General features: G+C 41.9%; 1 protein-coding gene across 7 annotated transcripts in view; it reads right to left on the bottom strand.

The window, feature by feature from the left end:
- Positions 1–1203: 1203 nt before the first annotated feature.
- Positions 1204–13533, bottom strand: part of SFMBT1 (Scm-like with four mbt domains 1) — a 106267-nt gene continuing 93937 nt past the window's right edge. For 4 of the 7 annotated variants that reach the window (XM_017820018.1, XM_017820019.1, XM_017820017.1 and 1 more), the window contains 7 exons: positions 13329–13468; positions 11432–11541; positions 9561–9736; positions 8636–8814; positions 8200–8445; positions 7555–7683; positions 1204–6691 (listed from right to left, as the gene is read on the bottom strand). In XM_017820018.1, the coding sequence (XP_017675507.1) occupies positions 6551–6691; positions 7555–7683; positions 8200–8445; positions 8636–8814; positions 9561–9736; positions 11432–11541; positions 13329–13468 (1121 nt within the window). In that variant the 3' untranslated portion in view covers positions 1204–6550. Of the gene's footprint in view, positions 6692–7554; positions 8038–8199; positions 8446–8635; positions 8815–9560; positions 9737–11431; positions 11542–13328; positions 13469–13533 lie in introns of those variants that run through there. The other 3 variants (XM_017820023.1, XM_017820021.1, XM_017820022.1) reach the window with 3 other exon arrangements.

The raw sequence follows: 13533 nt of genomic DNA, 5'->3' as shown, positions 1-13533 counted from the left end.
AGGTCAGTGCTCTTCTGCTCTGAGCTGCATCAAAGGCAAGAGTTCAGGAAAGCAAATAGACAGAAAGGAGAAGGACCAAAGCAGATTCGTTGTTCTCGCACTCAGGGATCACAGCCACCAAGCACTGTGACTGTGACCTATTTATTTGTGGCCTGGGGACAGTTTTTAAGCTTTCACAGCACCTGCTGAGCATTAAATGTCCCACACACACACCTGACCTGGTCGCTTACACCGGTTAAAGATTTACCTAATGCTATTTACACACGAAACTTGTGTTTCAGACATGAATCCGGACACATAACTTGCAGGGCTTGTGCCTCGTGGTACTCCACGTTCCATGCTTTAAAATAGATCATTCCCCCAAAATACCTCTTCGAGGGTTTCATCTCCTCATGACTCCTATAAGCCCTTCTGAAACCTCTGTCAGACAAGTCACCGCCTCCTGCTCTGTGCTTTTCACAAGCCTTCAGATTTCCCACAAGCAGGCAGTGCTCCGTGGAGGCGAGTAGCAGATTTATGTTAGAACCTACATATTTATAGATGTTTAAAGACAGTGTTAAGCAATCAGTTTCATCCCACTCCGATGTGTTTTCTGCACCCCGTGTAAAATCAGCTCAAGGTAACTGAAGTGCAGCCAATAAACAAGTGCTGAGGAGCACACGAGTACAATCTGTTGGAAGGCCAAGTAAGGAAACAAGAACTTCACAAGGCTGACCTATTTCTGAAACATCCTGTGAACTCTCATGTTATTCAGAGGAAGCAAAGCCAGCTCTTTGTAAAATTTCAACTTGCTGGGGTCGTGTAAACCTTTACAAAACCATCCAGGAGGAGCAGCAGCACCTGCAAGGTTTGCTTCACATGGTACCAAGCAGCTCCTTATGCTCAAAGAAAGCAATAAATTACCCCAATTCACAGGTCCTGTCCTCGGCTCCTGTATTTTAATTAGCTTCAGCACCCTGTGAAACAAAACCAGTTACCTCACAAGAAGGCTTTGATAAATAGGTCTCCTGCATTTGAGGGAACTGAATACAACCCAGTCAAGATCTTTAACACGAAGCCTGTGCAAGTGGTATTTATGTGGTTTGCATTTATCTTTTATGCAAGTAATGGAGCATGCTAGACAGCTTTCCACACAGTTTTGTAAGATGTGACATTTCTCATGGTAAGCAGCAGTATTTATCATATTAATACCAAAGCCATCAGTAACAGTTTAAGTATCTTTTTTAATTTTCTTACAACCACTTAAAACTGTCATATAACACAAACTTTTGTACACTATTTACAGACAAAACAAGCAAAATATCCATCCAAAATAGTTTTTAAAAAAATCCTCTGATTAAATTGTTACACCTGCTCAAACAATGGTGGGACTTAATAGGCATATTTTCTTGTGCATGTTTCTCTTCCATGTAGTATTTCAGTCTCACTGCATATATATATATATATTTTAAAGTTAAAGAAAGATAAAACAACAAGCAGAAGGGACACAACACAATATGCATTTAAATCTTTGTTTAAGAACAAGCAGCTAATTAAAAAAGGCAAAATACAGGAAAAGTGCATCAGTTCCAATGAGTTAGTATAAGAAAGAGGCCCACAGGTGGGGAGCTGGTACCCTTTAGGGCAGAGTCTCCTAAAAGACCTCTGATTGTCTATAAGGATTATTTAAAATTCCTTTTAAACAGAAATAATAATTAAAAAAAAAAATGAAAGAGGAGAGGAGAAACATGACACCTCCAGATTATTTTTTTTTTGCCATGAGGTTTCTTGGAAACTGGTGCTTAACAACTTTCAGAGTGGGCGAGGATTCCTCCGTGCCCGGAGCTCACTGTTCATTGCCGAGCTGTGCCTGGGTCAGGCCTGTTCCTCTCGGACTGTGCAAGGCCAGAGGGCTCCCACAGACACCGTGTTTGTGCTCAGTCAGTCAGACCTACTGCCTCTGAATCTGGTCAGTGCAACACCTGCTTGCTTCCATGGCTTAAAGCTGAGCCAAACACTGCTGGCTTTGCACCCAAGAGAGTAAAACTTTGTCTTCTCATCAAAAGTCCATTTACGCGTCTGGTGCATTTCAGAACAACAGATGCCACTTGAGGAAGCGACCGTGGAGACCAAGTGTCATCAATCTTAATTCATTTTTGTTGTGTTTCCTACAGATTATTATTAATTTTTTTAGAAAAACACGTAACAATAAAAGAGGCTTGTTGTCTCTGGTGTTCCCAAGTCCCATTCTAATCTCTCACCCAAAAGGCTGCCTTTGAAAACAAGGCTACACACATGTTGGGGAAGGGAGGCAGCACTCTGAAATAAGGGTTCAGCACACAATCCCTTTAAAGAGGAGCCTTCATCATACACCTGAAGTCTCCTGACCGAGCCTATGTCTTTGTGCTTAGTTACTTTTAAGTAATTTGAGCTCACAGTAGGCAGTAACCAGTCTGCCACTATGTGACAGGACTAGTTAAGGAGTAGCTTTGTACAGGATCATGGTATTTTTGGCTTTCTGGTAAGGCTACTTCATCTAGTAACAACAGATTTGGTCCAAAGGTATCCAGTCTCCAGTTTGAGCTTGATAGTTTTGAAGCCTATTCCGTTACATTCAAAAATCTCACGAGCCACTTGGCTTTTTGCAAGCCATGTACCGAGTCTTTGTACTTTACACAGAAGAATGGAGTGCTCAGTCCAATCGACTGTAAATATATTTACAATTCTGTGGACCTAGCAGCTAAATACTCCTTCCCTCCTTTAAAGCATCACTGGAATAAAGAATAAACACTAGCAAATCCTAAAGCAACAACAAAATACTGCTAAAAGTTGTGACAGAGAAAGTAATCTTAAAAACCACTCCCGAACTCTGTATGTACTGTTTCCATTAATCCCAGGAGAGACTGCAAACACTCCTGGAGTACTGTACAACACAGAAATTAATCTGCCTTTTATTTCATTGCTCAAAGAGGAACTTTCAGAAATGTTTCGAGTTAGGAAAAAAGTAGTCTTCATTCACCAAGATCAGTGCTGTACCTCTGCTCTTCTGGAAGGACTGCTTTCAGTTTAGGATGGACTGCAAGCTGCTCATGCTTTGGGGGATAATCCTACCACATGAACCTTCCATGACATTTCTGGAGGTTGAATACTTCTCCATTACAGAATCCTTGTGCTGGTGCAGAAAGCACACCACAGTAACCAAACAAAACCTTTCTGCCTAACAAGGCTGAGCTTAGCACAGCACAAGTGGCACCACCAGGTTTCTAAAGCTGTGGTGTGCAAACCCAAGACTGCACAACACGTATGAAAATATGACAGGCAAGAATACAAACCCTCAGTGGGTCAAGCCAAGGGTAAACCCCCTTTACCAGCCCCAGAAACAGCACGCAAGGCCCAGTGGGGAGTTCATTTTCTTGTGCTGAAGATAATGGCAAGACACCACTGCCTTTCTCCTGGACTCCAGCGTTGTCGTACGTACGGTGAACGATGTGGTAGAGGATGGCACAAATTCCTGAAACCCAAATTACTGCAATCCCAGCGATTCCTGCTGGTGAAACATTGCTGGCACCCAAAGCCAAGATTCAGCCACCAGCTAAGCAAAATCCAGTTTTGAAGAAACAGAGCGACTAAAGCCCCACGTGAGCTGATTTCAAGTCATGTTGGAATAAGTCGAACAAATAAGTGCAGTTGTGTCATCTGCCACGCATAGAGAAAGAGGAACTTGAAACAGAGTCAAATAGAAACACCATCCATCAAGATAAAGCCCCAATTATCCCTTTTAAATCCAGCAATAAAACAGAGTGCATTTTTTTCCCCAGGAAACAGAGTGTACAGTACCCGTGTGCAGCATAAAAACATTTCACAAATAATGAAAACATCCCTTTTGAAAATCTCAACAAAAATAGATCCCATTGGGACCAGACTGTCAGTGCCTCCCAAAACAAGGCAGAAAAATCCAGCCTATAAAACATGCCAAAGGTGACCAGTAAGTATCTCACTAACATCTGAAACTGCTGACTGCTTTATTTACTGAGAAAAAGAAGTATGACATTTGTATTTAAAACCCTAGGCACCATCCTAACAGGTCCACTAAATTACACTTTAAGCTCTATTCTCTCCTGACAGCTACTTAAAAAGATATGTATCTGTCCATGGGGAAAGGTGGAAGTAACATCTCTTGGCTATGCAGAAAGCATCAGGGCAAGAGAGCTCTGGAAATCATATTGCACTGATCCAAAAGCATCACCTTCCAGCCTAGAAGTTCTCTGCTGGTCAAATTTCTCAAGACAAGATGCTGACAGCAAAGCAGCAGTGTTTCTTTTAAAATTTTTTCAGGCCTAATGGCTTATCACTGAGCTTGTCCTAAGGGAATGGAGTACAGGCAGATGACCTAAGCACAATATGAAGAGCCAAAACATCCATTTACTGGCCACATATCTGGTGTGAGGAGGAAGAAGCAACACTTTGATTTCAATTTAATTACGTTTTCAGACTCTGCTTACAACACGGGAGAAAAATTGTCCAAGCTACACACTGCCCTCCCTCCCTCAGGAATATTCAGCTAATAAACTGTCTGGCATTTACGTTTCGATTCTGGAACAGGAAAAAAAATCTGATTATTTATTCCTGTAAATAGTTCTGCCTTGACTAGGCAGTTATTCTGAGGGGCAAAAGCAGTAAAGTCCAGTCACTGAGCTTTGCTTAGTCCAAACAGTTTTCCCTGGAGGCAGCTCCCCCTCAACCCCAATGTGGCAGGTACAGACACAGGCTGTGCAAACTCAGCTCTCAGCTTACAGACACCTCCTTCCTGAATCCTACAGCTCACAGCACTGGAACGGCCGATCCCACCGGGCCTAAGGGACACCCCGATCCCTCCGTCCGACCAGAGTGACCCGTGCTCATCACAAGCCAGTACATGCGTCTTTCCTAAACCAATTCCTGCAGCGAGAACCTTCCTAACTCACACACCTTTGTATGCCAGGGGCTTCCTGCACAGATGGATTTGAACAGGAGATAAAGGGCCATGGCTGCACACATCCAGCTCCTGCCCGTGCCCCTCCAAGTACTGTGAGAAAGGCAGTGACTGAATGCAAGCCAGCTGAAACTTAACGCTCATGTGATGCAGATCTCGAGCCTGACACAAGTTTCCCCACACCTTTAATGGAAAGTAATGTAAGCCCTGTTAAAGTGTAAAGCACAGGTCTGCAGCAAGTGGCTGATTGGGTTTTATTACCCTGGAAAATTAAAATCAGCAGTTCATCCTACGGTGAGCCTACTGATGGACCTAAGATGTTCCTCTGGTCCTTCTCCTTTTTTCTAATAAAAGCAGACAAGTCCCTTCCCAACCCACCAAATTTTCACCAAGTCTGATCCTGAGCATCTGCAGATAGTTAAAAATACAAAGTCAAGCTCACAAGAGTTTCCAGTATGCAAACACTGGCAGAGCTTTCTTGCAGTCCTCTATTGATCGCAGTTTCCTTAGTGTATTCTCTAAAAAGATGTTCAGGTAGCAAAGCAAAAGTCTGCTGACAGGCTCTATGTACACGGCCCAATTGTTTGCTAGAAGAAAAAGGAAATAACTTCACACAATTAAAAAAAAATATAAAATAATCTGACAACCAAAATATAGAAAATGCAGAGGCACTTCCTCTTTCCTTCCTTATTTCCTACAGCCCGTCTGTAAGAGAAGTGCAAAAATAATTACGTTTTCTGACATCTGAAGAAAAAGGAAACATCCAGGTTACGCCTACACAGGTTTCACTAAAGCTTTGGAACAGAAGCTCTGTATGCTGACATTGGTTTGTACTCTGGACATGCCCACAGAAGGCAGACTGCTGTGCAGCTACAGAAGATTTGTCCAGAAAGAACAGTTCCCTCCCTTTTTAATTCATCACTTCTACTGTTCAGGCTACAGAGGTAGTAAAAACAAAACCGAAACCCAACAACAAGGAAACCAAAAAAAATCCAAAATAAACAAAAGAACTTCAAAAGGAACCACACTCTTGCTATACTGTACATTCAGAACCCTGTGGCCACGTTGTTGTCCTAACAATGAACAAATTCATTAAAAAACTCAACATTAACACACGAATGTGCAAAGAGCACATTCCAAAGTCAGTGCTGTGGTAAAGCAAGTGTTCATCCACAGGGAGGGAAGGGGATTCTGTGAGACATCAGGGACAGAGAAAGGTTATTTCTGGCAGCCTACATGCTAACGTAAACAGGATCCGATTCGCCTTTTAAAGTTCTGTGCCAACAGAACTATTGAAATGTCATTTCCCATGAGAGGAGACTTTTCTGCAATCATTAAAAAATACATTAGAAAAAGGGAACCATAGAGCAAGAGACTATTGTGTTCCCGAGCTGGCAGCTGGTAGAGTAGCCCCTGTGTTTGCATTGGCATTTTGCTCCAGATGTTGTCTTCCTTTTGTCAAAACAGAAAAATCGAGGCTGACACACACTTTTAGGTCACCAGGGCCTCAGTTTAACTTCATTTGGCTTCACTTGCTAGAGAGGAAGGAGCATGTTTTTGTAGTTGTGCTTCAAAGGTCCACTTCAACTTGGCTGCTCCTCAGTTAGCAAACTGCTGGTAGAAGGCAAGTTTGACCCTCTCAATGTGATGGCAGAGTTTAATAGCTGGTCCAAGCTTCAAGTCCATACACTCTTGAACAGTGGGCAGGGTCAGCAGCAGCAGGGCCTGGCCATCGATTTCCTGTCAGGAAACAAAATTCCATAGTGACTTTGTATTTTTATTCTCCTTGCTCCTTCAGCTTTGATTTGCTGTAATTCCAGATTCATGACCATTTGTGAATTAGATGTTTCTTTCATGCTACTCCAAGCAGCTTAAAAATCTCTCTCACAACAAATTAACTCCTTTCTTAAAACGTCAGCTCAAATTCACTGGCTGAGGGACAGAGTCTCATGAGATGCTATTGCAAAAAAATCAACCTAACAAAAGAAACCAAGGAAATTTCATGCAGAAAGTCATTTTACCCAACCACTGCATCTTTCTATAAAAACAGAGGTTCTACAAGGTCAAGTAAATCCATCACTACAAACCGTAGTCATCATTAGTTCTAGTACTACAGTTTTGATAGACAATGCTTCTTATGGCAAATTTTAAGCAAGATGCAAAAAAAAATGTTAACTCGACTCTGTTTTGTACTCTGGTTGTCATACTAACACAAAAACATTCACTCCTGCAATACAACACTGTGATACCTGCAGTTACTCTGTAAAAAAGAAAATACTTATCACATGGAAAAGGCAACATAAGTGGCAAAACCTTATCTCCTAGAAAACAGGCTCCTGCCTTCACGGTGCTTGGCTGTAGGCATTCTTTGTAGTTTTGGGATTCAGATACCCACAGATCAAAACGCCCTTCACTGAGTGCTGAGAAACCTGAGAAACTCTGGTCATTCCCTCAGCTCTCCTCTCCCAAACTGCTGTGGGTTGCACAGGTGTTTGTTTCCTCAGAACCCTACTGAAAGATTCAATCTAGTTTCTTCTCATGATTCCCTAGAGGATAAGAAGCAAAGTGACAGATTCTACATTTTAACAGACAGAAAATGATACCTGGTCAAGGAAAATTCTCGCCAGTGGAGCACAGTCAGTGGATTTGAGGAATCGTACCACATCAGCCACGCTCCACTCCAGAGGGTTACTGTCCAGCTGCAGCTTTTCAGCAACTTCCATCTTTATGTCCTAGACAAGCCACCCAGCGCAAAAAGAATTCCCAGAATATTACATATGCCATGGACCAACGCTCCCATCTGCTCAAACTCAAACATTCAGCTGCCAACTAAAGGTCTAATAAGAGCTCAAACTGCAGAGGTTTCTTGGCCAGCAGAGATGTGCAGAACAGCCTTCTGCTCAGGGTAGAAGACAGTGTTACAGTCTGTCAGTGTTACAGACAGACAGCAAGGATCTAAACCCGGGATTTGGTCCACACCACGTCGCTGTTCTGGTTGAACCAAGAGGAGTGCTAACAGCTGGAAAATGGGAAAGCTCACCATTCTGTCTACATCTTTCTGCCTAGTTCCTTATTACAGTCCTGCCCTGTAATAAAAATAATGATTTTTAATTACTCTGTAGTTTCACAATGCCCTTTATGGGTAACAGTGTTTTATGAGAACACATGTACAATGGTTAACACTCCCAAGGTATCTGTGCTTGCCCAGCACTGAGCAAGCAGAAGCAGAATTCTGAATTCCTAGTTACCTTTGGCGAAGGAGGTTTATTTTCATCATCAGAAAAGGAAAAGGTCCTGAGCTTCCTCTTCCGCTTGTCTCGGTCCTGAGCCAAGGAATGAGACAGTTCACTCTGTGTGGGAGATGACGACAGTGATTTCTTCTCTGATACCTCTGATTCTTCAAGCAGTTCATCTTGGTGCTCTGAGGTACTGTCCTCAGTCAGAGATTCCTCATCCACCTCATCCTGGTCATCCTCCTCTTCTGCCCCACTGCCCTGAAAGGTTCGGAAAAAAGAAAAAAAAGGCAATGAAATGAAAAACAATGGGAAGTTTAGGACAAAAGCTGCAATTGCCACCCGCTGTCAGGTGTAACCTGAAGTCACAAGGAAACAACATTTGCTGTTTCAAGGGAAGCTGGTCAGAGATCACAGCCCGTGCCCATGAATGCTGTTGGCAGTGTCCTACCTGGGGAGATCCAGCTGGGGTGTTATCCACGGATGTAGAAGAACGTTTTTTCTTATGAACAAAAAAATGTTTTCGCCTCTTCCGTCTTTTATTTGGTTTCTTCATGGCTACTTCCAGGTTACTGTGGCCACCCGGGGGCCTACCTATCCGCTTGTTTTTCCGCTTCCCATAATAGTGTGCTGCCAGGACAGAAGAGAGGAGTTGAAATGCACCTTCAATGTCACTAGTTATGTTTGTCCATCATCAGGACTGGAAAAATCAGTAGAAGGACATTTCCCAACAGGAAACCCAATTCTGCCAAACTTCAAAATCAGTGTGTCTATATTTTCCTCTTTAATTTGGTCTAAGGAACAAGAGTTACTCATCAGTTTTGTTTGCCCTGTAAAGATTTACTTCCTCCATCTCTGAGAAGCCCCAAATGATCTGATTTTATACAAAAATCATCAGTCAAAGATTTGGTCCAATTTAACTGCACTTTTTATAATGTTTTGTAGTTTTTAAATATGGCCTCAATGCACTGTTCTCACAGTGTCAAATGGTTAAAGTCAGTTTACAAAAATGCTAAAAACTAAGAAAAGGGCTTGAAGGTGTATTTTGTTGCACAATAAATTGGTAAAAGCAATTATAATGCCACTTAAATTACAATGTTAGTCAGTTCTTGCCCCAGAAGTTGTCTTAAGAAGGTAAAGCTTTAAGCACACAACAAAAAGTTAAGCCATGGTTCTACTACTTAATGTAGAATCAATTTTTTTCTCCCCTACACATTGGCATGTGGATATTTTGTAGGTTTGTGCATGTAGAGCTTGAGCTGTTCCTCATGTAGGCAAAGCAATGTATTTTGGATTCCTTCTGGAGCCAAAACCAAAAGAAACTAAAATGTAACACTCCAAGCTCCACCTCGTTATGAGATTAGTGACCTACTCACTGTATTTAGTCTTCGTCAGGACAGAGCAGTTCTCAGAACACTTATCCAGCACCATTTGAGGGCCAAAGAGGTTCGGACAACACTCCAGCTTGATGCATGTTTTCCTACAGAAATCTGCCACCCGATCCGCCGTCCTCACAACTTCCACAGTCGCACGGTAGCTCTTGCCTTTGTATCTAGCATTGGAAACATGGTCATAGTTCAGGAATCTTCCAATTACCAGCAGTAAAAAAGTACTTCATTTATTGCTTTGAGATCAAACAGAGAAATCTGAGCAATGATGAACTCCATGGACTGCCAAGTCCAGGAAATAGGTTCTCCCGTCTCTTATGACAGATCCCCAAATAAAGAAAAGCCACCACCAGAGGTGGCTGCAGCACCAAACACAGCAACACTGCCCGGTCAAGTGACTACAAAATACCATCTGAGAGGACTGTTCCAGAGTTCAGATGTTTTGTTTTCTTTGCTCACAGATGGTTTGCTCTCTTTGCTTCCGCGGGACTGCAGAAGTTCCCACTGTGACATGGACAGCTGGTCACACAAAACAACACCAAGAGCACCCCCTGAGCTAATCATGGTAACAGCAGACAGCTTTTGGTGAGCCCTCTATGCACAGCCTATGGCAAGCAGATGGATTACTGCCACATTTCCAATCAACTTTTATCTAACTGCTGAACAGTTCGCCAGGACAGTCACTTGCCATGGCTTGACATATTGCTCCTGTTTGATTTAAATTAAGAAAAGATTTCTTTTTGTTTACCAGCCTTGCCATTACCCTGACAGAGCCACTCTGTGCAGTATCTGCCAGAGCTGTTGATCATTTCTGCTTTGTTCTCCCAGCACAACTACAGCACATGTTGATATCTATTAGGGGTGTTTCAGGCCTCCAAGTATCTCGCTAATGCCTTGAAAAAAAGAGCAATATTATCATAGTCCAGAGATCCCCGGTGTCATTACTGTGGCAGGAGAAAGCACACAGCAACTTCAATGAAACTAAACAAATATTTTTTCTTTTATTCTTCAGCTACATCTTCTATTTACACTAATCTTTCATATCACCCTCCTATTGCCCAAATCCAGAGCAATCCTTCAACACACGGAAAGGTGTCTTTTTATACACAAATCGGATCCAACAAAAGATTTACTGACATGTTGAAAATGATGTAGGAAAGTGTGCTATGGCACATTGGGAAAATCTAATCTCTAGTATGCAAACACAGTGACCTAATTACAAAACCATCCCTAGACTATAAAGGAGTATCTGGACTTATCAAATATATGCAAATATGTTCAATGCTTTTTTCCTTGCCGCGAAATAATCTTGCAAAGAGGCTTCAACCCAAAAAGCTCAGCAGGAAAACTAGAGAGTGCTTTAGGGTAGACTGCTGTAGAAAAACTTCCATGCCAGGCTATTTCAAAGCACTGTTGTCACTTAATTTCTGAAGAATCTTCTTCCACTGAAAAATCTGAGTGGAAATGCCATGGGAGCCTGAGAAGCCTCCCAAGCAGGATATGCTTCTGCTTTAAAACACTGACAATTATCTTCAGGTGAATTAAATAATCTTAAACCTCACCTGCAGGTCTGTCAACATACATACACTGTTGTACCAGTACCAGACCAGTCTCACTTGACGACTGGCTGCTGGCATGCCAGTAGCAGGGTATGCCTGGCATATTATGGAGCATTAAAATGGGATGCACTTCACGGAGCGCTCATCAAGAAATTTATAAAGAATTCAACATTTAATGGCTGTTGGCATCTCAATATGCTCTAAGCAACTTTTCCTTCTCTGAAATGTATGAAGTTAAAGCACACACTGCAGAGAAATCCTACTGGGATCAACTAAATGGGGAACAGGACAAGAATTTACTTGGCTTTTAGGGTCTCTCCATGCCCATGCCAGGCAGCCTCTTCGTCCAGCTGCAGCTCTCGCAGAACACGGCTGGGTTTGTAGGCGGCATTGATCAACAGAGTGAGAACCTGCAGCGTGGGAGGGAAGAGCAGAAAATATCTGTAAGTTATTTGTACAATTAATCTGTTTTAAAGTGCCAGGGTAGAATAGGAAATTACTCCTATTCATCCAAATTATCCAGCATCAAAGCACTCATTCACAGCAGGATTACAGATACCTCCTGATACTGCCAAAATGAACACTGAGAGCAGTCGACACTTCAGGCCTTGCCAACCTTCAGAATTTGTCTGCAGAGTCATGAGTGTATCTGGCAATTTCCAAGTCATTGCCCTTGAATTACACAGCACTAAATTAACGCCTGGGGCTGAATAACTACAAAACTTGCATAACCTTGGCTAAATCTAAGTGATTATCTTAGAGATTGTATGTCATGTGAAGATGTGCCAAAAAATGCTGCAGGATTTTGTTGCCTGCCAACCCACCACTTACAGCAAAATCATACTGCAGAATCTTAAGCTCTCATCTGTTTTGCTTTCATGAACCATGACAAGGTCTGTACTATAATAAAATGATAATTCCTCTGGTAATGTAAAATAACTTGAACTTGTGAATAGCCTGAAGTTAGGGAGGTATAGTACAAAACATGCATTCAAATTGTATTTCTTACATTCAGTATGTGCTTACTCCAAATCATTCCAAAATTGGGTGCATCAGAACCTTGACATTACAGACTTGCAGCTTCATTACTACTAATGCAGCAGTCCAGAAATAAAAAAAAAATTAAACTCTCTCTAGGATTCATACCGGGAGCACGACTCATAACTGAAATGAATGTACCTAAGCATATTGGTTGAACTGTTAGCTACACTCAGCATCTGCACATCAGCAGGATTTGTGCACACTTTCTGCTTTCAGGCAATGAAGCAGATCAAACCTTCAAGGTTAAATGAAGCTGCCACAGAATTTCACACTTGTTCTTCTGCAGTTCTTACATCAGAGTACCAACACTCATGGAAAGGACGGGGTAATTTTCTGCATGCAAAAATGGACCTTTTTCAGTAATCAGCTTGACTCTTGACAACCAGACTCTTGTTTTACAGCATGTCTGATACGATACTTGGTAGGGAAGGTAAAAATTGCAAAGACGTTGAGCCAATTCCTACATTTAAAGTGATCACTTCATGAGAGCTCAAGTGGGCACATGTAGTTATGCCTTAGGAAATTCACAGCCTCTCAGGTCAGATAATAAGCACCTTTTTGGAGATTTCAGAAAAATAATTATTGCATTAAAGTATCTGTAAATTTGCTGCTATACACCTTGTGGAGAAGAGGCTCTCTGGCATTAAAGAAAGCCTCTTCCTCCCTCAATTACATTAAAAAGCAAAACTGCAATTTCACCTGATCTTTGTAAATTGTATCCCACTTGCAAAACAGAGAGAATTCTTTTAATTTTCCAATTACGGAAAACAGTTTGCCATTTCTACTGAGAAAATCTGTATTCCTCTGTTTTAACATCAACAGTGCAAACTGTAAAGGAATTTTGGGATTATCTCCAGCTAAATTCTGTTAATTAAATTTGAAGCATTTATTACAGCTATAAAGAGATACTGACTCCTTTGATTGTGGCAATTACAGGTTACCTGAAGTCAAATTTAGCAGTAGAAGGCTGATTGTAACTCAGATAAATGAGAGGCTTTTACTCTTTCCAGCCATTCATAAAACCGTTCATGATTTATACTTTACTAGATGCAAAAAGACCCTCTTTAATAAATTCAAGCTGATAATGAGTAATTACCCATCTGTAATTAGAGACACTCAGTGTTTATGACAGGCCCACTGCACACAACCATCTCACCTCTTTGAGCACAAGGACACAGTTCCCAGGTCCCACGGACTGGGGGAGCTCTGCAATCCTGCCCTTGTTCAGGTAAGGCCCCGAGAAGCACCGGTGGTTGAAGTAGATCTTTGGGCAGCAGTACTTGCCATTAATTACCACTGAGAAATGAGAAAGCAAAGATTTAAACCACATGCCACAACCTCCCCAGGAAAGAATCTTGCAA

This window comes from Lepidothrix coronata, unplaced genomic scaffold (genome assembly GCF_001604755.1).
Source record: "Lepidothrix coronata isolate B3197 unplaced genomic scaffold, Lepidothrix_coronata-1.0 Scaffold78, whole genome shotgun sequence".
NCBI lineage: Eukaryota > Metazoa > Chordata > Aves > Passeriformes > Pipridae > Lepidothrix > Lepidothrix coronata.
The sequence above is the reverse complement of the archived record's forward strand: the minus strand, read 5'-3'. Positions and strand labels throughout refer to the sequence as shown.